Source organism: Sardina pilchardus, chromosome 8 (assembly GCF_963854185.1).
Source record: "Sardina pilchardus chromosome 8, fSarPil1.1, whole genome shotgun sequence".
In the NCBI taxonomy this organism is placed as follows: domain Eukaryota; kingdom Metazoa; phylum Chordata; class Actinopteri; order Clupeiformes; family Clupeidae; genus Sardina; species Sardina pilchardus.
Window position 1 is genome coordinate 26,952,949 of NC_085001.1, and position 24,896 is coordinate 26,977,844.

At 41.0% G+C, this 24,896-nt stretch overlaps 3 protein-coding genes across 7 annotated transcripts in view; 1 reads left to right on the plus strand and 2 right to left on the minus strand.

Moving 5' to 3' along the window:
• sec14l8 (SEC14-like lipid binding 8) lies at positions 1–14,530 on the minus strand. 4 transcript variants are annotated; one of them, XM_062543440.1, is made up of 13 exons: positions 14,402–14,530; positions 13,619–13,843; positions 12,917–12,992; positions 10,739–10,782; positions 9,834–9,896; positions 9,248–9,436; positions 8,818–8,913; positions 8,532–8,592; positions 8,138–8,221; positions 7,877–7,983; positions 2,690–2,829; positions 1,918–2,087; positions 1–1,485 (listed from the first exon to the last, which is right to left on the minus strand). In XM_062543440.1, exons 2-13 carry the CDS (start codon positions 13,670–13,672, stop codon positions 1,355–1,357), a joined length of 1,215 nt encoding a protein of 404 aa, XP_062399424.1. In that variant the 5' UTR covers positions 13,673–13,843; positions 14,402–14,530; the 3' UTR covers positions 1–1,354. The 4 variants fall into 4 exon arrangements, with proteins under 4 accessions (XP_062399424.1, XP_062399423.1, XP_062399425.1 ...); XM_062543439.1 differs by lacking the exon at positions 14,402–14,530 and adding an exon at positions 13,936–14,246; XM_062543441.1 differs by lacking the exon at positions 14,402–14,530 and adding an exon at positions 13,936–14,243 and having other exon boundaries at positions 13,619–13,813.
• rnf215 (ring finger protein 215) lies at positions 10,526–19,547 on the plus strand. Of its 2 annotated transcripts, none has more exons than XM_062543444.1 (10): positions 10,526–10,653; positions 14,907–15,062; positions 15,533–15,604; positions 15,714–15,799; positions 15,896–15,950; positions 16,126–16,230; positions 16,545–16,661; positions 16,924–17,067; positions 17,589–17,691; positions 18,012–19,547. In XM_062543444.1, the coding sequence occupies exons 2-10, from the start codon at positions 15,051–15,053 to the stop codon at positions 18,023–18,025; spliced, it is 708 nt and encodes a 235-aa protein (XP_062399428.1). In that variant the 5' UTR covers positions 10,526–10,653; positions 14,907–15,050; the 3' UTR covers positions 18,026–19,547. The 2 variants fall into 2 exon arrangements, with proteins under 2 accessions (XP_062399428.1, XP_062399427.1); XM_062543443.1 differs by lacking the exon at positions 10,526–10,653 and adding an exon at positions 14,433–14,648.
• The window catches only part of ascc2 (activating signal cointegrator 1 complex subunit 2), a 15,266-nt gene continuing 8,930 nt past the window's right edge, over positions 18,561–24,896 (minus strand). The window contains exons 15-19 of the mRNA XM_062543436.1: positions 24,613–24,732; positions 23,760–23,996; positions 23,107–23,194; positions 21,657–21,751; positions 18,561–20,183 (exon numbers count right to left, since the gene is read on the minus strand). Coding sequence (XP_062399420.1) covers positions 20,012–20,183; positions 21,657–21,751; positions 23,107–23,194; positions 23,760–23,996; positions 24,613–24,732 — 712 coding nt within the window. The 3' untranslated portion in view covers positions 18,561–20,011. The remainder of the gene's footprint in view (positions 20,184–21,656; positions 21,752–23,106; positions 23,195–23,759; positions 23,997–24,612; positions 24,733–24,896) is intronic.

Genomic DNA, 24,896 nt, shown 5'->3' on the forward strand with positions numbered 1-24,896 from the left:
TTAATTATTATTATTATTTATTTATTTGATCCATAACCATAATGTGCTTGTATTGGACATTTCACAGTCAGAATAAAACAAATGACACTTAGAGTATTCTGATTTTTTTTTCTTTTGATCTTTGTGATTATGGTACATTTAACCATTTTGTTGACATTAGTTAGTGCACTATTCAAATTCAATAAACCACATATAGTTTCAACACCTGACTGAGCTTCGCGTTTCATTGTTAAGTTAACAGACATTTAATAGTTTAAGATCACAAATAAACATTAATCTGACATTCTGACATCTGACACCAAACACAGGCAACCTATGGCTGGGCAATACTGACTGCAAGTAGTGAATAGCTTTGAATGTAATAGCAACAACTACATTCATACATGTATGTATCTTAATATTCCAAGCTCACCAAGGTTGTTGATTTTTAACTGGCAAAGGAAAAAAACACTTGTCAATAATAAGACTCAAAGTTATGGTAAGACTCAAAACCGCTATGTACTTCATTATTAGTTTCTTATTTTATATGGTACAATGGTATTGTGATAGTGACTGACAACACACATAACATAACACTTCACATGGTCATGACAAATGTATTGTCAATGTTGCAATCAATGCTTGAGTCAATTTGTGATTAACATCTCAACATCCATCTATCGTCAATAAAAAAAGGAACAAAACAAGAAATGCCTCGGATTATCTGGGAGATTTTGCAATTTAAATTGTAACCTAACATATATATATATTTTTTTTTTTTCCTGTTGTGTTATAACTGAAATTGCATTACTTCACAATAACATTATATATTTTTCCTTTTGTGTTATAACTGAAATTGCATTACTTCACAATAACATTAAAACCTTCAAATTATAAGAAATAAAGTGCACCGCTATTTCCTTTCTTTTTACACACTGATATTAAATAATACATTGGGCTAATAGGTAAGTGGAATAAAAGTGATAATGACAACAAAATCAGTTCTAAGACTATTCTTCTCATAAATAATCTAAGCAGTAAGCACTCATACAGTATATTCAAGTAAACCAGGTTGTTGCAGCACTATACGAACAATTCATGTCTGTTCCCTGAGGAGGGATGTCAGTGTTTTACCACATTAGCCAATGTTGAGGCTTCAACATGCTGTCTCATACATAATACATGTTTATATGCATATAATTGGTGTCAAATCCAGGTGGCTAAAGAACAACAGCTCGAACAGCTGACAGGTGTTCATCCTAATTGTCCTGGTTTTCAGAAAACCTTGTGTATTGGTATTTGATGTACCCCTACATCGTCTGGGATACAGATATGGATATATCCATGTTCATGTACACGTTTACAATTAAGCTTCTCATTGGCTGGAGGCTTCTGTAGTCCCGCCTTTCTCGCTAAGCGATTGACTGTCCGACATCAGTATCTCCACTGTGAAGCTGACAGTCTTTGAACGAAGGAAACTGTAGGTGTTGTCAAATCGTAGGACATCTGAAAATTACGGAAGAAAAAGACGTGCAACATGTAGCAGTTGACTGTCCACTTACACCATATCAACATTACATTTTCATACATACTGCTGTTAAATGAAAGCGATCATTTTGTGTATTGGATATAGCAAGTAAGTATTAAGTGCATTCAACATGGGTCACAATTAAATATTAAATTGTGTTAATGATAAAATAATAAGTATAGAAATATAAATACATCAAATATGTGTAAAATACAGGCCCACATTTGTAAAAATATGTAATGTATATTTTTGTGTCTGACCAACTGTATCTAGCATATAGTGGAGCAGTCATTGCCTAAAAACTTGAGAAATGGTTTGCCTGGGTTTCATACCAAACACTGCGAGTCCTAATAACTTTGGAATAGTGTCAGCTCAATCCCACCAACTTTGCTTTGCTTGGCTTTACTTACACACTCCTGGGTCGGCACACGTAAGGGAGCCCTCCTCTGGCACCAGGTGGGCATTGTACCGGTCACTGGCCACCATCTCCTTCATCTGACTGGCACGCTGCCATTCACCCAGCTTGGCCTTCATGAACACCCCAAAACCAATGTCTGCCCCATCACTGGCAAACTGCCACCTGGTAGAGAGAGGGAGAGAGAGAAAGGGAGGGAGGGAGGGAGAGAGAGGGAGAGAGAGAGATAGGGATGGAGGGAGGGAGGGAGAAAGAGAGAGAAAAGGGTGGGGGAACAAGTAAGAGCAAGCGTGTCTTGGACTTTTTGTTCGTTTTGTTTGTTGACTTTGTTGTCTGCAGACGCTGGCAGTCTCAACAGGAAGATACAAACAATGTGCACAATAAATATACGGGATAGCTGCTGAGAGATAATCATGTCCACATGCTTTAAAATGTACTGAAAAACTATGAGTAAGAAACAGCAAAAGTGTTTTTAAACATCCCTTAATTGAGCCTTGCACACTACCATTAAAATCGATGCCCAATGCATACAACTAAGACTGATTTTAAACATATATTTTCTTGTTTATTCAAACACACAGTAGACCCATGTTTTTTTTTTAACTGATTGTAACCAAGGGACCTCCATTCTGACCAAGAAACAAACTTGTGAGGAGTGATCGTGATTACCACAGTACGTTATTGATCATTCATGCCTGACCAGGGACCACCTGCAATACCTTCACAGACCACCAGTGGGCCACAGGCAACGGCAGTTGCCCCCTCACCTCAGTACAGACCCTGGGATCAGAATTTCGTACTCCAGGTGGTGTGAGGAGCCTCTGCTGATGGAGATGACGTTCTCATACTGGATATTCACGGAGTCGCGCACGTAGTATGACCTTGGCACCTGCCCACCATATTTGATCTGCATCCAAACAAACACACAATAGCGGGCTGCTGAGAGGTTCACAAAGCAATGAGATGACATGAGAGTAAGTAGAGTACTTCATAAAAGAAACACGGATGGACAGAAAAACAGCTGCATTTTCCAATAGTGTTTACCATCATTTAAAGAATAAACTATTTATCAGAGATTATCACACATATTTTTAATAACACTAGTATGGTGTGTTTTATCATCAAAGTTTTGATTGATTTAGTTGATATATTGTGATGTACTGTAAAAGACGATGATGAATATTATTATTTAACTCCATCTATTCAGTGTTCTATAATGTAGCGCTTACTTACCTCTACACTTTAATGGAGTGGGCACATGGAAATTAGGCCCCTGAACAACACCATTGAAATCACCCAAAAAGTCCAAATAAATGATAGATTTGCTCATTGAGTTTTCATAACCCTAAACACATGTGATAACAATATATTCTGGTTTTGTGTTGTACTTTTTTCTCAGGGCCTAACCTTATGGATGACAAATTGCTTTGGAAATGCTGCCGTTTGTCAGTTTGGTTATCTGTGTCGTACACAGATGTTAGAAGTAAGGGCCGATAATGAGGCCTCATTCAAAGGAGTGGTAATTTTGCTGATGTGCTTTTGGTGTTTCAGGTTTGGGCGATATATCCCAAAACACATTGAATAGAATTGTATGTAAATTAACTGGAAAAATTTATTTATCATGGCTTAAAGTAGCATAATACTTCCCAGTAGTGTACATCAGACCTAGCGTGTAACTCTTTCAAGGACTGAATTTACCCCAGCAAAAATAAATATTGTGCATTACTTCTTCTTTCCTCAGGTTGGAAGATTCTAAAATAAAATTATTATTAGTCTGTAGATAACAAAAATCTCTTGCTGTCTTTTTAATTACTGGTATATACAGTACAATACATAATTGGATGATACTGTACATATGGATTTCACTGCTGTTTGTCTCTCATATCTGCATCAGTATATTCCCTTCCCTTACGAGTGTGTGTAAAACAAGCATTTGCAAAACAAACATGTGTAAAACAAGCATTTGCAAAATGAGCAAGTGTTAAACAAGCATTTGCATGGCTCATGCCATTCAAAAGAACAACACTTTTTCTGTGGTCATTTGCATGTTTGTTTTAGAAAGCAACCTGTCATGCAACTCAACTGTTGTATGTACATTATTAGAACTTAATTTGTATTCTCTTTTGACATCTCTACTTCCACAACATGGGTTTCTGTTAGCACAGGTATTCAGATTTGCATTGTTCTTCAATACAATTCTACAAAAATCTGTCATTCCAGAGAGAGAATTTTGAATGAGATTTATTGGACATATTGTTAAATGAACATTCAGGAAGGGATGAGGGAGCGAGGGGGATGTCATGTTCACTTGTCACATGTAGGACCTGATCTTTTCCCAGACTGGCAACAGACTTTCCTGCAGAAATTTCCATTTGTATCCAAACACACAAGATAAATTTCACTTCCTCTTCCATGAATATATACATTGTAATAACACTTGCACAGGCACACTCCTGTAGTTCACTTGTGGACACTGTATCCAATGTTACAAACACATGAGCACTGAACAGTACGTTCCCTTTGAAATGTTCTCATCCATGTTCTCCATTACAAATGATAGAAACCGGGCCAAAAGTAATATTGGATACAAAACAGAATCTTTGAATGTGACAGTCAGACATTTCCACACTCGTTTATGTTTTCTCCAATCTTTCATCCATCCAACCATATTTCTATGCTAACCTAATACAAACAAATAAATAAAACAAAATGGACTTGTGCCGGGGAATCTCGATCAGTCCGTGAAAGCTCACTCCACCAGGAGCCGTGACTGCCCACAGCTTGTTAAAGGTCCTGTGAAGCTTTCTTGTGAGCGCCTTCTTCTCCTGATGGTTGACTGAACCTTTTTCTACGTATCTACAAGGGGGCAGAGACAACACGCCTGCGGTCAGTCATGGGAAAGGTTGACCAGGGACCTGGCCCTGCAGTGGTCCACAGCCTCAGGTCTGCCCCCAGAGCCCAGAGAGCCCTTCCCACCACATGACCGATGACTCAGCGGAAAATAAAATGGTGTCGTGACCAAGTTTCAGCCAGGAAACCAGCATGGTTCTATTTCAGAATGAGTTCCATGGAAATTCTGGAACTCCCATTGGGGTGGGGGTGGTTAAAGAAAGGGGCTCAGGTATTGTGCAGTCACCATTCTGGACAGTAGCCTACTTGAAATCTCTAATTCATCACAAGGGGTCCTGAAACTGCCCCCACTGGCTAAATAGTGTGAGCAGACCATGCCCAAAAGCAAAATGCAATTTGTTTTACACGAGACTGTTCCAAATAGAACTAAACACAATGATACTAAAAATAACTACTACTCTGCGTTATTCATAATAGATCATCACTAATTTGCAGAGGACAACTAACAAATAAGTCAGGTAAGTCCCTGGCAGAGAGTCTTGACAATATTGTGTCTTCCGCTTCTTTAAGAAAGCCTGACACATTTCACACGAGTGTACTATGTCTGCAGGCAGTATCTTTCCACCACCACGTGGCTGACCCTTCAACCCCTCCAGCGCTGGCTGCAGCGGGGCAGGAAAGTAGATTGTAAATTGGGTGCAGTCAGGGTGAGTTACCACAACAGGCATTTCTAACCGGCAAACACATGATTGAGAAATCAGGAAGTGGAACTGCCATCAGCTCATGTGAGGATTTGCCAGGGCTTCCTCTTACAACAGACCCACCACGTGATGTCTTTGTGGGCCATGTGAGCGCTGGTTCTTCTGTACGCTTATGAAATGGGGAAATGTGTTTGCTTAAGTCCAGTGGGGTACTTTTCCACTTTCTGGCTTCTGCACAAGAGCCCTAATAAAAACACCACCCACTTTCATCACCGGGAGATTATGAACCACTGTTCAATGGCAAGCACTGAAACAGCAAAAGACAAAGCAAGCCTGAATCTACACAGCGCGATCATATAAGTGTCATCTACCAATACTTGCCACACCCGTGCATTGCAAAGCATTACCCAACTGATAAACACGCTCATCTACACAAAGCAGGAAGCACTAAAACAATCTGTGTTGGATGATATACAGTATGAACGAAAGGGCAGAAGGGCGGAACACATACGGCTTAAGCAATATCGCAGGATAGGGAGTGCGGATAAACTACAGTGAGGAGAAAATGTATTTGATACCATGCTAAAGTTGCCTAAAAAGAGGAATATAAAATCGTCATTTGACAATTGATCTTAATGTCTTAATTCAAAAATTGAGTAAAAATAAAACCGCTAAGTACGCCAATTTTCTTTGTGATGGAAGAATGTTTCGTAAATAAATAAATGTTCTTCCTAAATGCTAGGGGGAAGTAAGTATTTGACCCCCAATGTAACCCTATGGGAATTCAACACATAGGGTTAACATAGGGGCGGGCAGATTTTTATTTTTTAAGGCCAGCTATTTTATGGATTCAGGATATTATGCATCCTGATAAAGTTCCCTTGGCCGTTGGAATTAAGATAGCCCCACATCATTACATACCCTTTACCATAGCTAGAGATTGGCATGGTGCTTTTTCCAGTAGGCCTATTAGCCTGTTTGATGCTCATTGAGCTCAATGCAAATCAAACAGGCTAATAGGCCTACTGGAAAAAGCACCATGCCAATCTCTAGCTATGGTGAAGGGTATGTGATGATGTGGGGCTATTTTAATTTCAAAGGCCAAGGGAAATTTATCGGGATGCATAATATCCTAGATCCATGAAATAGCTGGCCTTTAAAAATAAAAATCTGCCTGCCCCTATGTTAACCCTATGTGTTAAATTCCCATAGGGTTACATAGGGGGTCAAATACTTCCTTCCCCTAGCATTTAAGGAAAACATTTATCTATTTACGATACATTCTTCAATCACAAAGAAAATTGGTGTCCTTGGCGGTTTGATTTGTACTAATTTTTTGAGTTAAGGCATTAAGATCAATTGTCAAATGATGATTTTATATTCCTGTTTTAGCAGGGTATCAAATACATGTGCTCCTCACTGTATATATCAAGACAGGAGATGCATAATTCCATCCGTTCGCATAGGGGGGCAAATCTCTCAAATTCTAAAAGTGTATGCCATATTTTGAGACCCTGACCATGGTAATAATAACTGTTGCAAAACTGAGAATTTTTTATGATGAAAACTGTCGGGCTTAAAAGAAGCTCATAGAAAAGAGAGAAAGGCTTGAGTGCATAAATATTTCTCAACTGCAATGTTACAGCCTTTTCTAACGCAAAACAATAGATAGGACCCATGGGAACCCTGTGTTTATTTATGTGTATAAGCTTATACTATGTCACACACTGACCAACAATCTTGTCCAAGCACACTGACTGTGGTATTCATGTATGTGTGGTATTAGTCTGAGTCTTGTGCAGTGCATCCTCCAAAGCCAACTAGGGGGAGGCGCTGTGTGTGTGGGATCTAAGGGTGCAAAGTAAAGGCCATCCATACTGAGTCATCTATACTGAGAGTGTGTGTGTGTGTGTGTGTGTGTGTGTGTGTGTGTGTGTGTGTGTGTGTGTGTGTGTGTGTGTGTGTGTGTGTGTGTGTGTATGCGTGAGTAAACGTGTGGGTGTGAAATTGTTTCATGTTTAAAAATAAATAGGCTGACTACCTCACATTGTGTTAATCATATTTTGACATATTCCAAAACTTCTGGCTGTTATGATTTTTCAGAACGGGTTCAATTTTATTAGGGGGGTTTCACACCCATGTCAATAAACAAGGTTTCATACTGCAGCATTCTCTATTTGATGGATTGAAATAAAAAAAAAAACATAAAGTGAATAGCGGGTTTGAGTTTGCAAAGGCCTTCGGGTTAAGCAAAATGCGCAGCACAACCTACTGTACATGGTGGGCCCTCTGTGCAGCTTCTGTCTAGCTAGCAGCTGTGTGTATGAATGAACTATGCAGCTTCTGTTCAGCAGCTGTGTGTAGGAGCCCGTGCCGCTGGGACCCCTGGGGTTCCCCACTCACCCTGGTCCTGCAGCGTGGGTCTCCGTCCGGGTCGGTCAGCTTTCCCCCGTAGACGGCAGGAAGCTCCTCGGGGGCGATGTGTCGCTGCAGCACCTCCTTCCAGTTGGCTGCGGTACAAAAAAAAAAAAAAAAGAACACACGCCAGAGCAAGCGAACCCAATGGGCCAGATGTCAGTTGAGTGAGGGACTTGAGCGAGCGGGTTTATCAACAAACACTGAAGAGATGAGATGCTGTGATGAGGGAAAGAAGCGAAACCTCACCGCCAAGGACGATGATCTTGCGCTGTGTGTCTTCGCTGAGGAAGTGCTTGACCAGATTGTACGCCACAGGAAATATCTTGGGAGCTACAGTACAGAGATCAAAACTTAAAGTTAAGTAGCATTAGGGAAGCAATAAGCTCAGCGAGTAAGAGGCACCAGCACATGCAGTACTGTGGATAAAACCATCTGGTACACATAAGTATAAACATACAGCAACACAAGCACTGCTTTACGGTAACGAGACGGATGGATGGATACTATAAATAGTTACTACATTGATCCCAGGGAAATTGAGGACAAAAGTGTACGATCGTTTTTAGAAATAGATACATATAAATAGAACAGAAATAAGACACAGAGATGCTCCATGAGGTTATTGATTGAGCAAGCTGACCTTTAATGACAAATAACCTCTTGAGGCCTTCGGGGTAGTTGTCCTCAAACGTGGTAAGTACCTGAGGCAGTGAAGGAGAATAAGAGAATAAAAGACAGATATAAAAATGTTTTACATTTAAAACACAACTGTCTAAGAGGTGTTGTTTACTTCCTATGTGCTTTCATGTTTTGCCACATGCAAAAGACAATGACAAATCAGCAAAATCAACTTGTGCAACAAGGGAAACCCTGATGGCCATTATGAGATTAACCTGTTTGCCAAAGGAGTTTAGAATAATGCCCACCTCTGTGTATGTGTCTATCGCCGGCTTCCAAAGATGTCTCATTCCCAATCCTTCCAGGTCATAAATCATAGTAATCGACTCAATGTTTTTACCCAGCTGAGAGGGGAAAGGGACAAGAGGATGGAAATGAAAGATAAAAAAGACTCACTATACTGTATCTGCATACAGTATGTCAGGACAAACTAGAATGAGTCATGTTTTAAAACTAACAGACTATGATAATGAATTTATTTAGAAATGAGACATTCAGACACATTCACAACAGTGTGACATACCGTAGCCTACTAATGAAATATTTGCAATTTGTCACAGAGGAACAGTTAAGCTATCTTAAATGCACCGAAGCAAGATTCCTTAGGATGACACACCAATTGTCTTTATATCTCTAGTGAGAGGGTCTGCACTGAAGTGCACAGACAGAGAAAGGTACCTTCTCACTCTGCAGGTCACATTCCTTCTGCAGCATCTCGCAGTCTCTGACTTTGGACTTGATGAAGTCCTGCTTGGAGGCAGACAGCAGGAGACCCTTAGCGTCCACGGGCCCGATGACATCGTACCAGATAGGGCTGCCCTCCCGGTCATGGCCACACATACCTCCAGAGAGGTGGTTCTCAATCACCTATGCAGTGGACAAGTCTACAAATCAAACACGCTGATCTCCCCACATGCACGTCCTACAACCTTCACATACAGGTGCATCCAGATGTGGGCGTAGTTTAGAACTTGAAAAGGTTTGGGACAAAGCTTGAATGCAATACCAGGCTGTCTGGGCATGCATCAGTATTGTGTTGCTTTAAAACAGGCACCACTTACAGTAGCTTTCATATATTTTGTCAAATATACACAGGAGACAAGTTACATTCCTAGTGCTATAAGGGATTTCACACAGTGGGCAATCATCAATCAAGCTGTCAAAATGTACCGTCAAAAAACATTACCAACAGAACAGCCTTTGAGAGCATGTCACTCTGGTTATCAAAGTTTAGTATTATATTATATACAGTATAGCTGTTTACCTCAGGTGGCCTCCACTCTGTTGTTATTGTATCGACTTTCATATGCTTCCTGAACTCCAGATGCTGAAATAGAAAGGATCTGATTACACTCAAACCAAAATAACACAAAACAGGCTCGAGTACTCAACAAAACAGCAGTTATCTCCATATAGCACTGAAATATTTATGCCACAGTGTGTTCAGGCTGGAGAATCATCCCTGAGAAACAGTGGAAGACTTAACCCATTCGGGATCCTTATCAGACCAGATAAGATGCTGAAAGCTGAATCACACTCATTATTTTAGTAATTAGCCGTGTAATTATCACACCCAAGATAATGTCCTTTGATTCGTCAGCACTGTCCCAATGATCACCCCAGAGGATACTGGCCGAGAGCTTTACCAGCTGTGTTTTAAACAGGCCAACAGTACATTACTTTACTCATCTGATGTTTTCATCCACAGTGACTTACAAATGAGGAAAAGCATTCAAGCTACAGTGTAATAGAAGACTTAAGTAGGCATCAAAGAATGGTCCATAATATATTCTACTTAGAGGTAGTCCATACAGGATTCTGAGTGGATCACAGACGTATACTGTTACTCATTATCAGCTGAAGCATGAGGTTGCACAAATCAAGGCTCTGTTTAAGCAATATTATGACCGGGCTTTACTGCAATCAGAATGCTGAGGTGCTTAGTAGATAGACATGGCCTTAAGCCAATCATATTATTTCTTCTTTTTTCTATTTTGCCCTGAAGGTGTCTAGTTTGCTGAATCACCCCCCTTGAGAAATTAGCAGAACATCTGATCTGGATTTGGTTTTCAAAGAGCCTTGAGGTTTGTTCTGTTTTATTCATTAAAGTCCAAACCTATCTACAGTATGCAAAGCCTAAAGCAGTGAGAGGAGGGAGACATGGGATACCTTTCGAAGCATGGCCTCCGCTTTCTGAACATTGAAATTTCTAGCTGAAAAGAAGAAACAGTGGTAGCAGCATGGAGATGGAAAGGTAGAAACAAGAGAGAGATTGAGACAATACAGTTAGAAGGCAATGAACATTACAGGTAAGATATACATCTAAATGTAAGCTGTAGGCTCAGAGAGACATATATGAGGTTGACCAGTTTAGTGTGTTATCTGCTAACACATATACATGCAAATAAACACAGGCAGGGTGTACTCAAATATGATGGTTACAGAGCAATGGCCTGCGCAGACAAGTAGCTTATCATCGAAGGAAATACTACGGCAAAAAAGAAAATAGAAAAGCTTAGACTTGATGCGGTTTCCTAGGAATAAATGTTAATAACAGGAGCTAGCAGAACAATGTAGAGTTACAGGGCTAATGAGTGAAATTCAGTCCAGTTATGCTATTGCAGAGCTAAGCATTTTTCACTTCCCTCATAGTGGTATGACGGGGATCCACAGAACGTAATGGAGTCACAGATTAGACCATTTAATATAAAAAGGGTAGCAGTGCATCAACCCCTGAGTGCTAAACTGCAAGATCGTGCATCTAGGTTCTTGCTGAGATTTCTTTCAGAGGAGCAAAAGACCAGAAACTGACCGGGACAGAGAGCGAATGTTGTGCTGAATGCAGAGTCTGAACAATTGAATGCTCTTGTGTTTCAAAGCATGACATAAGAGGGAAATAACTTCATCCACGCTCTATGTTGGTGAGGAGGGCGACACAAGAGATTCATTGTTGACCTCAATGTGGGAATTATTTTGGGGGGAGTGAAAAAATCGTAAACAAAAACAAGCATGATTCAACATTCTGCTGGAAAAATAGCTGGATTGTAAGGGTTCAACAAGGCCTTCAATAAGCACTATTAACAAATGCTTGTGAATCACATCTTTTCTGTCTCTTTACAAACGTGTGTGGTTCATAAAAGTGTAACAATCCCGGGGAAGAGGTACAAGAAATATATCCATTCATTGCCTATCCTGTTCGCTTCTTCAAATAACAATGACGTAATGCTGAAAGGGTCTCTAATTGGATACATCCTCTGGATTATGTTCCTGTCGTAATGAATGGACTCTAAGTGACAGTTAGACAGTTGGCCTTGACAACGCTGCTGACCTACAGTATAACAATGTGGACTTTAAGCGTATAATACTATCTAAGTACGATTACTGGACAGCTGACTGTAGCAAATAGGGTGTTTATGTGGAGCTTCGTGGATCCACATCTCAGACATGATTCTCGCAGGGTGTTCGGATGTAAGGATTTAACCCACATCTTTGGGAAAGAGTGAGTGAGAGTGCAGTAGAGAGTGAGAGCACTGCATGTGGTCATCCACAGTATCTTAGGCCTCAAGCTAGCACTTAGTACTGCCATTTGGTAGGCCTCAGACACAACGGGCCTTGAGGTATTTATTGCACTGCAGAAATAAGTAAAATGGACAACTGGAAAGCATGATTTGTGAGTTTTAGTATAGGTCTAATAGTTATTGTACTGTCTCAGAAACTAAACAGAAAACTCTAGAAATGCAAACCCAGGGAACAGAGGGAAAATAATTCAGAGCTGGGCACAATAGCACATCATGCAACACAATAAGTGCACAGAGGTGTTAAGCGCAGCGAACACTGGGCACCATTGTCATTGACTTGACCGATACATTCAGTCGCTTGTTTCGCAGTTTTAATCTGATTAAACTGCAGATTAGCACTGATTCAGCCCAGCTTGTCTTCGCCCTGTGGCACAAGGCCTGCGTTTCTCAAGCCTCATTCACACAATGAAGCTCCCGAAGACGAGAGCTGCACAATGTACGTTGGTCTGTCTGTCTTGTGGCCTCTGTGTCGGCACTTAGCCTAAACTATGACAGACTGATAAGAGGCCACTGTAACAATAGCTGCAATTGGCTGTTGATGTGAAACTCAACTCATGTAATAAAGAATGAATTACTTTATTATGACAATTGAACCCACTGCACTATACTATATTGGTGCAAAATGATGAGCATAAATGCAAGCGATTATGGGCATGGTCTTGAAGACGTGACATCCCGCCTGGCACTGGTTGACTCATTCAACTCACTGAACAACTACTGTCTGTTCAGCTGAAAGTGGACTGGAAAGATGTACTATTTTGTCTCTCACCTCTGAGCCACCGTAGCAGAAAGTGGTCGCTCTGTGACGGACACTCAGGAAGGATGTCCTTAACCCTCTCACGAAACTAATATAGACAGTGGGGAAGAAGAGAGCAGCCATGCGAAAGCCATGGAAGACATAGGGGACAATATAATGAGAACAAATGTGAATCAAGTTTGACACTGATCAGTATTTTCTATGTATTACAGATTACAGACTACATTACAGCTACTAAGAAAAAAAGACTGAAGCAAAGAACACACTTCACAATTTGCATAATTAGTCTTATTGCGGGTCAGTGATGTACAGTAAAATGCAATATTGCAGGAGTTAAAATCAAAGGAGCTAGGTGTAACATCAGGATGTTAGCCAAAACGTTAGCTTGTTAATGAGCCTAGGCTACTAACAAAAAAACAGTAAAAATCTTACTGAACCAATTAATGTATGACTGATTCAGATAAACTGAATCTGAAACTGAAAGGTGTATCTGACATTTGAAGACTTTTTCTAGAATACATTGTCAGGAAGTCACTTACAGCCTCAAAACAGATGGCAAATGAATTATGTTCTTCTATTTAATCATACTGGTTTGTTTAAAACACTTGGTACCAGGAATTGGTATAGCTTAACCATTAATAAGCGTACTCGTGCCACAATTGTTATCGCAAAAGTGACCAAACAGACCAAGGAAACCCAAACAGATTGATTTACCTGTTCCAAAGCTTCAGCCTGTTTTGGGCTCAAGTTGCCGACATGTCCACTCATGCTGGCAGTGTATTTTGACAACAGTTCGTTAGAGGCACACCTGGCACAGAGGAGGGAACTTGTCTTTCCGCCCTTCAGTGCAGAGGCTCTTGATGGAGGCAGCCTTCGGTGGCGTTCACAAGGTCTTCAACGTGTAATGCGCTAACAACAGTAAAACGTCTGTCTTCATGACTTGCATGAAGAACAGCGCGGATAAATACACAAATTAATATTATATGATAGATCAAATATATCGACACAGCCTAATGATTCCATCTCCTTACCATCGATGCAACGCTGCCACTTGTTGAGTTGCCAGACATCCAGAGTGGATTGACTGTTGCCTGCCCTTGCGCCCCCTCATCAATGTGTGCGAGTTGCAATTCCATGAGGCATTCAAGTGATTATTAAGGTCACTCATGCGAGATTTGCCAAGTTGTGACGTCCACTAGCGTTGAAGCTCTATTGTACAGCTTCAAATATACCTTTCGATAACCCAATTAAATAATGTATTCTTTTTCATATTCAAATCTTAACATGCGCAACAGCATGTTCTATTTTTTTCAGAGCTTAGCAGCATCGTCAGGCAGGGTACTTTAAACTTTTTTTTTCTTTCCGGCAGATGGCGACCTATAGCACAACTCCATCCAGCCTTTTCCTGTGATACCAGGAAGTCATTTTGTTTACATTCTGTACAGCAGTCTCCAGTGGCTAAATTTTCAACAATAATGCAGGGCATTTAATATTTACCAGTACTCAGTCGTTGTTGTTAAGGTTCATCATGGGGTCCAAAGCTATATCTGCTCAGCTGATTCTGTTTGTGTCTATGTTTTGGTTGCGTATGACATCCGCCGAACAGGTAGCCTTGGTGGAAATCTCTCTGCAGGGACGCCAGGACATCAGTAACACTTTACGCGGAGAAGTGATCGAGGGTAGTTTGAGCGACAAGAGCCCGGATAGAAAAGAAAATGGCAATCTTAAAGGAGACCTGCGATTAGTAAGTAGACTGAAACGAAATGTGATGTCGTTGTCGGGGGACGCAGCACTGCGCACTGCTCCGTCAAAAGCACAGTAGCCTATCCCCTATCTGTGTGTGGTTTAGTGAATCAGAAGGGACTCTTAATTCACACGGTCTAATGCTATGCGCCAAGCTGTCATTCAGCAATCGCGTTGCCTGTCTGAACATAGGTTTATTTATTGCAGATAGCGACCAGGTCCCATATTACGCATCATTTCATTTACATTTTTTCACCAGCTGCATGAAGATGAACCCCTAAATGCCGACGACCGTGAGCCGAAGGATGATAGTAAGGCGACGAATCCGTGGATAGGTGTCGTCCCTGTCGAAGTGGAAGATGGCAAAAGTCCTGTCGGTAGTCAAGAGTCCTTCGCAACTGCTATGGTCAATAAGGTAGGCTGAATAACACAAAATGCTGCAAGTGCTTAAACGAATAGCTCACACACTAAATAGGAACTTATACGTACTTAATACGAATATTTTCCTTTAATTTAAATGTCACTGCAGTAGATTGTTTTGTTTATTTCCTGTGTAGCAGAGACAAAGTTGTGTGAGTGTAATGTAGGCCTACCATTCCCAAGCCTTGCAGGCTAGGTCTGCTGTCCAAATGAAATGATGACCATGTGTCCTCGGTCACTGACACTGAGCTCATAGTGCTAGATCATTCCAACCCATCTGGAGCAGTCTATGATCTGGAGTGAACTAAGTTTACAGGGCATGTCATAGGGCATTTCTTGTAGATGGAACCCTAGTCTAGGACTAATCCCACAGAAAAAGAGTTTTTAGTAGGACTCAGTCTATGGAAATCAGTCCATGATGTGCCTTGATGAGCCTACAGTAAACATTCATTTGTTTCTTTTAAGATGAAGCGGGCACTTGTTCTAGGAGCGTCTGCACTTATTATCCTGGCCCTCAACCAAAACACTGTCCGAGAGGTAAGTACAACAACGATTTAAGCTGTAGAACTCACCATTTGATAGCTTGGTGCTTATTCAATGCTGTCATGTTGGGTACGGATGATGTAAACATGACTTTCTCCGATAGATGGATCTCTCTCAAGTGCTCTCAAAACCAATCATAGTTATTCAGACATCTGAAAATGTCACAAAACTCATTGGAGCGCTCCTTAGGTAATCTCTAGAAAATGTTTACCTTCTTACTTACTGATTCAATCTCTGAAACTGAAAACATGGACTAAATGTTAGTTCTGATCTGTGCATGCACAGGGGCCTGCACGCCACTGCAAAAATCACATACAAGACCTTTCTAAAGGACAACTTGGTGAGGCATTTACCATGTTACTACTGTAGTTCAGTCTGGAGGATGGCACTAATACATGATGGCGGCAAATAAAAACATTAAATTACTGTACTCTGGAATTCAAGTTCATGTCACCCATCATACACAGTTGTGATTAAATGATATTCAATGATTTACTCTTACTTTCTGGTTACAGGGGGCCACTCTGACTTTGTGGTCGAGCTGTGGGCGATCGAGAGGTGGTCTGTACGGAGAGTGGCAAGGGGTCATCTGTACTGGAGAGACCAACTCCCAGGTCCAGGTGGGGGGTGGCAACACTCAAAAAAGAAAATAAAAACAAGTTTGGACTTCCAACAGTGTTGAAATCATGACCTTCACCAGTGTTCTCCTTTGAAAATAACCACAGGACTGTGTTGTTGCGTTGTGTAGTGTACGAGCAAGTGTTGTGTGCAGTATATCTGATGAATGACAACATATACTGCAACATAATTTCCCAAACACAACACACAACACCAGAACCACCTGTGTGTATCTGTATATCTCCACAACATTGTAAATGTAAATGGATGTAAGTGAAATGAATACATTCAAATGTTAAGTACGGCTTTCTTACAGAAATATCTGCAGCAGCTGTGGAACACAGTAGTTCTAGTAGCGCTCATCCTCTGTACCGGGGTTCTTGTCCAAGCTCGCTGGCAGTATCAGGACAATCAGTTCAGCGACGACCTGGAGGTAAGCTACTGTACCCACCAGAGGTGGAAAACCTGTGCACTTAACACAAATGATCTCATCAATTAGCTGCTCTACCTGGCTGAAGAGTTGTGCTAATTAGAATCAGCTGGTTTAAGTGAATGGTTGGCACAGATATGTGGTAGGATTTTTACTTTCTGAAGCTGAAGTTTTCCACCTCTGGTACCCACAGGTGTCACGTAACAAAGAACAACGTGAATTCAGAATCCTGCGATCTTCAATGTCTGTCTGTTTCTGTTTATAGTTACTTCCCAAGCAGGACATCATTAAGAGGCTATCAGCTCTGAAAACAAGGACTTACATTCAACCAAAGACATGGGGCGACCCGTCGCAGCCTACAGAAACAGACAACTGTGCTGTTTGTCTAGAACAGTTCAATAACAACCAGGTACTGTATACCTTTATCTTGAGATCATTTTTCAAGGGGGAAACATTATTTTCAGTTTTTAAAAATCTGGTGACCGATCAACACCTTGCCTTAGCCCTACAACACTATTTAAAGGAGAAATCCGGTGATTTTTCACTTAGATCTCAGTTTGTTAAGGTCACCCAGTACTGTTGGTATGGAAGAAACGTAAACAATCAAAGAGTTTGAACTAGCTTGAGTTGCCGCTGCCAACAGTTAGAGGTTCCAGGCAGCTACGGGGCTACACTCTGGGGCATGCTCATGAGCCCACATCTTCATGTCCACAATGTAGTGCTGTAACTGTCTGGCTGCTTTAGCTGTTGGCTGCAACAACTTAAGGTAAAACCGATTGTTTTCATTTTTTTTATTCCGACAATACTAGACAGTGACCTTGAGAAACAGTGTGAGATATGTGTGAAAAATAGCCAGATTTTTCCTACAATGTGGCTTTGTCACGAGGTATTGTATGTTTATTGAATTTACGTGCCTGCTTTGTCCTGTAGTGTTTGAGAGTGTTGCCCTGCCTGCATGAGTTCCACAGGGACTGCGTGGACCCTTGGTTATTGCTTCAGCAGACCTGTCCTTTATGCAAGCGTAGCGTACTTGGTAAGTGAAAGTGGTCAAACTGGACATACCGTAATATGAAACCTAACGTGATTTAAAATGCTGACCACTTGGTTATTATTCTTATGTAGTATACAATATGTTCTTCCATAGAAAGTTTGCATGGAAAATCACAACTAAGCTCTGGGGTTTTTCTCATCATGTGCTACAATTCTAGTTTCACACATTCCATGTAGCATTCCATTACACAAACTCAATGGTATGCCAGTCTAACTGAACAATGTACCCACACACTCCTCTCACACAGTGGCAGTTGAAGAAAAAAGTCCAACAGATAACCTCTTCTTCTTTGTTATCTGCAGGTAATTTTTGTTGATGGTTGGTTGAACGTTCAGGACTGGGGCAGGAGGAAGGACAGCCCATCTTGGACATGCGTTTGTGACCTGGAAACAGACTCATGTCTTCCCGAGTACTGTACAGAGAGAGGTCCCTTGGTGTGAGCGGATCTCAATTGACTGCACAAATATTGCTCACACCCCAGACAAACAAACTGTGGCAGTCTGGGGGTGAACAACTGCCTGAACCACAGGAACAGAAAATAATAGAATTTCTGTATCCATGACTTTGAACAGCGTACTTCTGACAGTAGTCTAGTGAGTAGATTCTGTTACACTCAAGTTTTAGTACTGTATTTTTAGTTCTGCTTGTCGGCACGCAATCTTTGTTGGTTCAGTCTGTATGAAACTCTTCACCATTTAAAGCTAACAAAGGGCCTATGGATAGGATGTTCTCTGCAAATATGCCTACAGTGGACGCAACAGGAATGTTACACAAAGCCAACTGGTTGAAAATGTATAACAATATATTTTTTTATTAATGATTTTAATTCAAAGCATGGCTGCTTATACCCAGATATGTTCATTCTAAATTCAGACTTTGGACCAAGCCCCTGAATACAGATGAACCACCAATATGCTCAGCAAATACATGCAATTGAGAATTATTAATCCATATCCAATAATCCTGTATTAAGTATAGGAAATAATTATACTATATTTTGTCAGTTACGAAACCCTACAAAACCTGAAGAGCATGGTCAGTATTCAAAATAGCTGCTGAATATGGGTAGTTTGGGCTGGTTCACCCAAACATACACCATAACAATGTTTATATGCACAAGATTTAACATGGTGTATTACTGTGTTCTTAACATTTCAAGGCACTCCTATAAGCCGCAAGTCAAAGAATTTGTCCATTTTAACTCCTCTGCAGCAGGTCAGAGGCTCATTGACGTACTCTTAAAACAACTCTGTACTGATGTTGGGATACAACCTTTAAGCTAATACAAAAGGGCCAACCTCTGACCTAAGGGAAGATTGGAAGGTCACCTTCCACCATGAGATGTTCATCTCACGTGCTGGTTCAAGATTCTACAGACATTTAACAAATTGACAAGGAATAATTGCTTAAATTATTTATTTTGTTTTTTTCCCCCTCCCCCTCCTTATCTTTTACTCTTGCTTCAAGAAAAGCAATCATAAAAATGTCCTCTTACAAAAAAAGCATGTTGTTGAACATTGCATGATGGCACTCACTGCGTTTCACTGGAAACTTCCACCGAGTGATCATACCCACAGTTGACCTCACTGTCTAGCTGACATTTACGAGCTAAAAGCCCTGAATGCTTGTCAACTAGTCTCTACAGCCCCTGTAAAGACCTATGGTTTGAAATGTCTACAATCACAGCATGGCAGAGGATACCTTCACACACACGCACACACACGCACACACACGCACACACACGCACACACCTGTCAGGGAGAGTCTGCTTGGACCTGTCTTTACCTGTAAACTCTTTGATTTCTTTTGTTGATCACTAAAAATGTTGCAAGAGTTAATTGTGTCTCGTCTCTCTGTGTTAAACCCACTTGTTTCATGGCAAAATGGAAGAAAACAAAAACAAAACTGTTTGCTCTTTGGCTTAGAATAAAGGGGGGAGTTCTGTGTATTTTGGGGGTAGGTGTAAGACAGTTGCTGCCTGTAAAAAAGAAAACAAACAAAAAAAGGTTTATGTGGCTGAACTAATCAAAAGTATTTTAAACAAACCCTTTCAAACGAAATTCCATTTTTTTTTTTTGCGTGTCAAAAAGAACACTGGAGGCAGAAATTGAGTGAGTCGCTACTGTTGAGAACTGCGACCAGTCAGGTAAAACCTTGACTTGGGACCTTTTGGAGTTCATTTCCCCGTGCTGTGCTTTCATGTGAGTCGTCCATCCATCCTCGTGCATTGTCGTCCTCATCCCTCCGACAGACTGTTGTGACCATGTGACGTCCAGAGGCCCCCCAATTGGGCTCAGTGGCCTCAGGACGGGATCATGCCCTTGTTCCGCTTGCGGTCAGCCATGTTTCTGCGGTTGTGGTTGGCACCTCGGCTCTTGTTGGCCTCCTTCTTCCGCCTGTCCAGAAACGTCTCCAGGGTCTGGCCCTGGCCTTTGGGTCTGCCTTCCACTTGGCGGGGAGGAGGGGGTCTGAATCTGCACGGCAGAGGGAAGACGTGGTCATACAGTATCCGGGGTATTTCAGTACTGTTGTGCTAATATATGGAAATTGCAATGAAAGCACACACATCCAGTTTTAAAAGAAGGGTGCAGGACAAAAAGGTACTAGTACTAAAAGTACTAAAGCAAGAGAAAAGTCCGCTGCAACCAAAGTTATGCTCCCATTTCTTTATTTTAAAGGGATAATCCGGAGTGAAATGCACTTTAGATCAATTTTTCGGACTATTGGGAGTAAATACGTTGAGTTGACACCAAAATCATGTCATTCGGATGTATTTTGAGAAAGTTCGAGCTCACCGTTTTTAGCCAAAACTCGTTAGCCTGGAGGTGACTCGGGCATGTCATTTCGCCGCTACAAAACACTATTTTTATACCTCTTCTACTGTTCCAAACAACACTACACTTACGTGGTAGTGAGTAGAGGATCCCTAAAGCCAAACCGAAGTATCCCCACACCTTTATGTGGTCGGATAGAGAGTCCAGAATGAATTTAATCGAGTCCGTACCTTTCCGGAAATGTTAATAAAGTGTTGTTATAGCGTTGGCAGCTGCAACAGCGACATTTCCGGAAAGGTACTGACTCGATTAAATTCATTCTGGACTCTCTATCCGACCACATAAAGACGTGGGGATACTTCGGTTTGGCTTTAGGGACCCTCTACTCACTACCACGTAAGTGTAGTGTTGTTTGGAACAGTAGAAGAGGTATAAAATAGCGTTTTGTAGCGGCGAAATGACATGCCCGAGTCACCTCCAGGCTAACGAGTTTTGGCTAAAAACGGTGAGCTCGAACTTTCTCAAAATACATCCGAATGACATGATTTTGGTGTCAACTCAACGTATGTACTACCAATAGTCCGAAAAATTGATCTAAAGTGCATTTCACTCCGGATTATCCCTTTAAGACCGTGACGTTTCGGGCCTGTGAGCCCCTAATATATGGAGCCAGCAAAATACACATTCTGATTGGCAATCAGTTTCCACAAGTAATGATCAGTTTAAAAAAAAAAAAAATACTGTGATTTTGAAATGGCCATTTTCAGGAGCTAGCTCGTCAAGACAACACAAGTAATGAATCAATTCAGTGAAAACATTGGGTGCAAATGCCTTGGGTATGATTGTCACTGGATGATCGTTAACAGTGGTATGTTTTTCAACTCTTACTGCAGTATCCACAGCACAATTTACAATCATAGAGTAAACACTGCGCCATCTTGGTTTTGTTTGATTTTACTCTAATTCAAACTTTGTTTGATTTTTAAAAAAATATTATTGCTATTATGTTAATTTGTTTGTTTATGTCTAGCGTGTGGAGCGTTGCACTCCATATAGAAAAGGCGCTATATACTGTATGTCTGAGTGCTCTATACTTGAAAAGTGCTATATAAATACAGTTATAAACACTCATTGCGAAGGCCCACTGCCCAGAGACCGGAAGCGGGGTCTTACCCTCTCCTGTGTTGCATAGCAGCCCTCCTGGCCTCAGCCCTCTCCCTCAGTACAGCAGGGTCCTGGACGAACATGTCTCTCTTCACGCCCTCATCCTAAAGGACAAGGCACAGATTGTAGGGTGGCCCCAATTAATACGTTAATTGATCATTTCATATCAATCAAGATATGGACACAAGGATACTTAGAAGGCAATCTTTAATGGGAAGATATTTTAACAATACAGTAAAATGTTTTCAGCCAACAGATTTCAAACAACCAACCATTCCTCATATTTTGCCACAGAAGACAAAATACTAGACTGGGTAAATATAGCACAATCTGGACCAAGATTGAGCGCGACCAAGATTGAGTTTGGTCTGGTGATAGCCAGGCTACAAAAATACATGCCATAAATGCTTAGACTATGGCTATGGCTATGGCTATGGTTATTTAGCAGACGCCTTTGTCCAAAGCGACATACAAATAAATAACAATACAAATTAAATTAACAGTGAACAATTACAAACTAGGGAGAATAGTAATATTATCAGTAAAACAATAATTTTAAGCACTAACCTAATGAGAAATAAAACAGTGAAATGAGAATAGCAATCAAATAAGTCACTCAGTTAATTATATATAATAATAATAATAACTAAAGCATGGTATGGCTAAATTTAAGGACAATAACAAAATAAATTTCAAATTCTATCAATAGACAAATTATAACAAAACAATACTATTATACAAACCATAACACATCACAAACTCAAAGGACTAAGTGCATATTAAATAAATATGCCTTAAGACCCCTCTTAAAAGATCCAAAGCTGTTGCTGGAACGGAGAGCACTGGGCAACTCATTCCACCAACACGGAACCACTGAAGAATAGGATCTACAATTTGACCTAGCATGTATGGTTGGTCGACATAACAGACGCTCCTCAGAAGATCGCAATGGGCGGTTGGGAATGTACATCGTGATTAAAGAACTGAAGTAGCTGGGAGCAGATCCAGTCAGTGTCCTATAGGCCAGAGTGAGAGATTTAAATTTAATTCTGGCTACTATAGGGAGCCAGTGGAGAGTAACTAGGAGAGGGGTTACATGTGTCCTCTTTGGCTGATTGAAGACCAGTCGTGCTGCAGCATTCTGAATCAACTGTAGTGGTCTTAAAACACAAGCAGGTAGGCCAGCTAACAGAGAATTACAGTAGTCCAGCTTGGAGATAACCATTGCCTGTACAAGAAGCTGAGTGGAATCTTGTGTCAAAGACTAAATGATCAAAGGCCAAGTGCAGTAATTTCCTGTGTATTCGCTGCATCGCAGGACAGTGTATATCCAATTTAAAGGAAACAAAACCATATTAATACCATATTAACTGCCCCCATGTATTAACCTCATAGCTGAAGAAATGTTGTAAAATCAATGTATAAGCTGCAGCTAATAGTTGGGAAATTACGGTATTACCTTGTTCTCTTCCTCTTCCTCCTCTTCCTCCTCTTCTCTGCCCTGAGTCTTCTTGTGCATTTGAAGGACCAGTGGGGTGGTGAATGGTCTGTTGTGAACAGAGGAGGGCTTACTTAGACATCATCACACATCTGAGGGGTGCCGCCGCACATTATATTTGTACTTTATATTTCCGTAACTGTTTAATCGCCATGCGCTCATGTTACTACACGCTGTTACAAGATGAACGTGGCCATTAAATTAGGGTTAGAGTCAAAGATATGCATCCATACACTCATACAGTAAGTACACAGGATTATTTTGACCAAAAGACACATTCCAAACTTCTATACCTTTTTCCAAACTCACTACTGTACCTGTTCTTTAAGGATGCCACATTATGTGGTATCGTAAAACAGATTGTCTTTGTTGGAATTTTTTTTGCATACTCCGTTTTTTGTTGGGGAACGTGTAACTATGAGCACATTTCTAGACATTTTAAAGAGGTTCTGTAACATCCAGACAGTTTCATTACTCCATAGATAGATCTGCGCAAGCATCCCATTACTAAACTGTATTACTACCAATAGAACTACACGCAATAGAAAGTGCGCCCATGGACTTATCTTCACACAGTGAGGCCAGCTGCCCTTGTGGGCCCGGTTGGTGCTTACCTTCGGTTTAATAGATCATCGTCATCATCGAGATCGTTGGCTCCCACTTGGCTGTTGTCGTATGTATCATCATATTCGTCATCATAGTCGTCCAATAGGAAGCCCGATCCAGTGGCACCAGGCTCGCCGGGACCCACCAGAACCTCGTCCACCACGGTTTCGTAGGCCAGGTACCGGGCCTTCTGCTCCGCTATGTGCTGTTTGTCATCCAGCAGGGCCTGGAAGCTTTCTCCTTTCCTGAGTGGGCAGAGCCAAGGTCTCAGCTTTCAATGCTTCCAATCCATGGACATGCAACCGTTCATGTCCTTTTTACGTGTGTTTTATCAAGTATTCGTGATTAAGCATTTGTGACTTGGCCAATAAAGCTAATTCTGATTCTGATTAAGAATAATAACCAGTCCAAATGTATTAATGAACAATTACATTAAAAGGTTCCGTCCACATACTGTATAAATCAAATCCCATCCTTTAATTGTGTGCTCAAACAAATCTGATATTTATACAGTCCTGGCTCTGCATATGAGAAATAAATGGCATGGACCCATCAAGAGTACGGAAGGAAGAGGCAATCTGATTGGCTCTTCCGCTAAAACACAGACAACCTTTTGTCGGATTTGCAGACGTCACCGGCTATAAAATAATGCTATTCATGGATTTCATCAGGTCCCTTTCCACACACAGGTGTATTAATCAAGCACCAGGCAGTTTGCGTTCATAATCTAGGTGCTTGAAAGCTGTGGTAAGGGACCTGATGAAATCCATGAATAAAATGTGTTAATGAGATAAAATAACATATTAATTATTTAGGAGAACAGAGGATTGTAGCATTCATGGAGGCGGGGAAGAGACTCACTTTTTGCCTTTCCAGATGCGGGACAGGTCCACCTGATCCCTGTGGAAAACGTCAAAGTCGTCGTCATCAAACACATTGGACCTACTGTCGAGCACCTCCGGCGGCTCCTCTTTCACTGGCCTGAGGAAACAAACAAACAAACAAACAAACAAACAAACAAACAGATTGATCAACAGAAAAGAGGATGGCTTACACCACAGGTTTCACAGCTTTTAACACACATCAAACATACAGGTAAAATGAAGCTCGAAGGACGTTCAAGGTACTGTCTTCATGTCTGTATG

What these genes read in the sequence shown, in the direction of transcription:
- sec14l8 (XM_062543440.1), bottom strand. Translation starts at nt 13,672, where the DNA reads ATGAGTGGACATGTCGGCAACTTGAGCCCAAAACAGGCTGAAGCTTTG. An exon ending in TCTGCTACGGTGGCTCAGAG is followed by an intron (nt 10,783 to 12,916) that starts GTGAGAGACAAA and finishes TCTTCTTTTCAG; the next exon opens with CTAGAAATTTCAATGTTCAG. An exon ending in GTGTGCCGACCCAGGAGTGT is followed by an intron (nt 1,486 to 1,917) that starts GTAAGTAAAGCC and finishes CGTAATTTTCAG; the next exon opens with ATGTCCTACGATTTGACAAC.
- rnf215 (XM_062543443.1), top strand. Translation starts at nt 14,433, where the DNA reads ATGGGGTCCAAAGCTATATCTGCTCAGCTGATTCTGTTTGTGTCTATG. An exon ending in CTCATTGGAGCGCTCCTTAG is followed by an intron (nt 15,800 to 15,895) that starts GTAATCTCTAGA and finishes GTGCATGCACAG; the next exon opens with GGGCCTGCACGCCACTGCAA. An exon ending in AGACCAACTCCCAGGTCCAG is followed by an intron (nt 16,231 to 16,544) that starts GTGGGGGGTGGC and finishes GCTTTCTTACAG; the next exon opens with AAATATCTGCAGCAGCTGTG.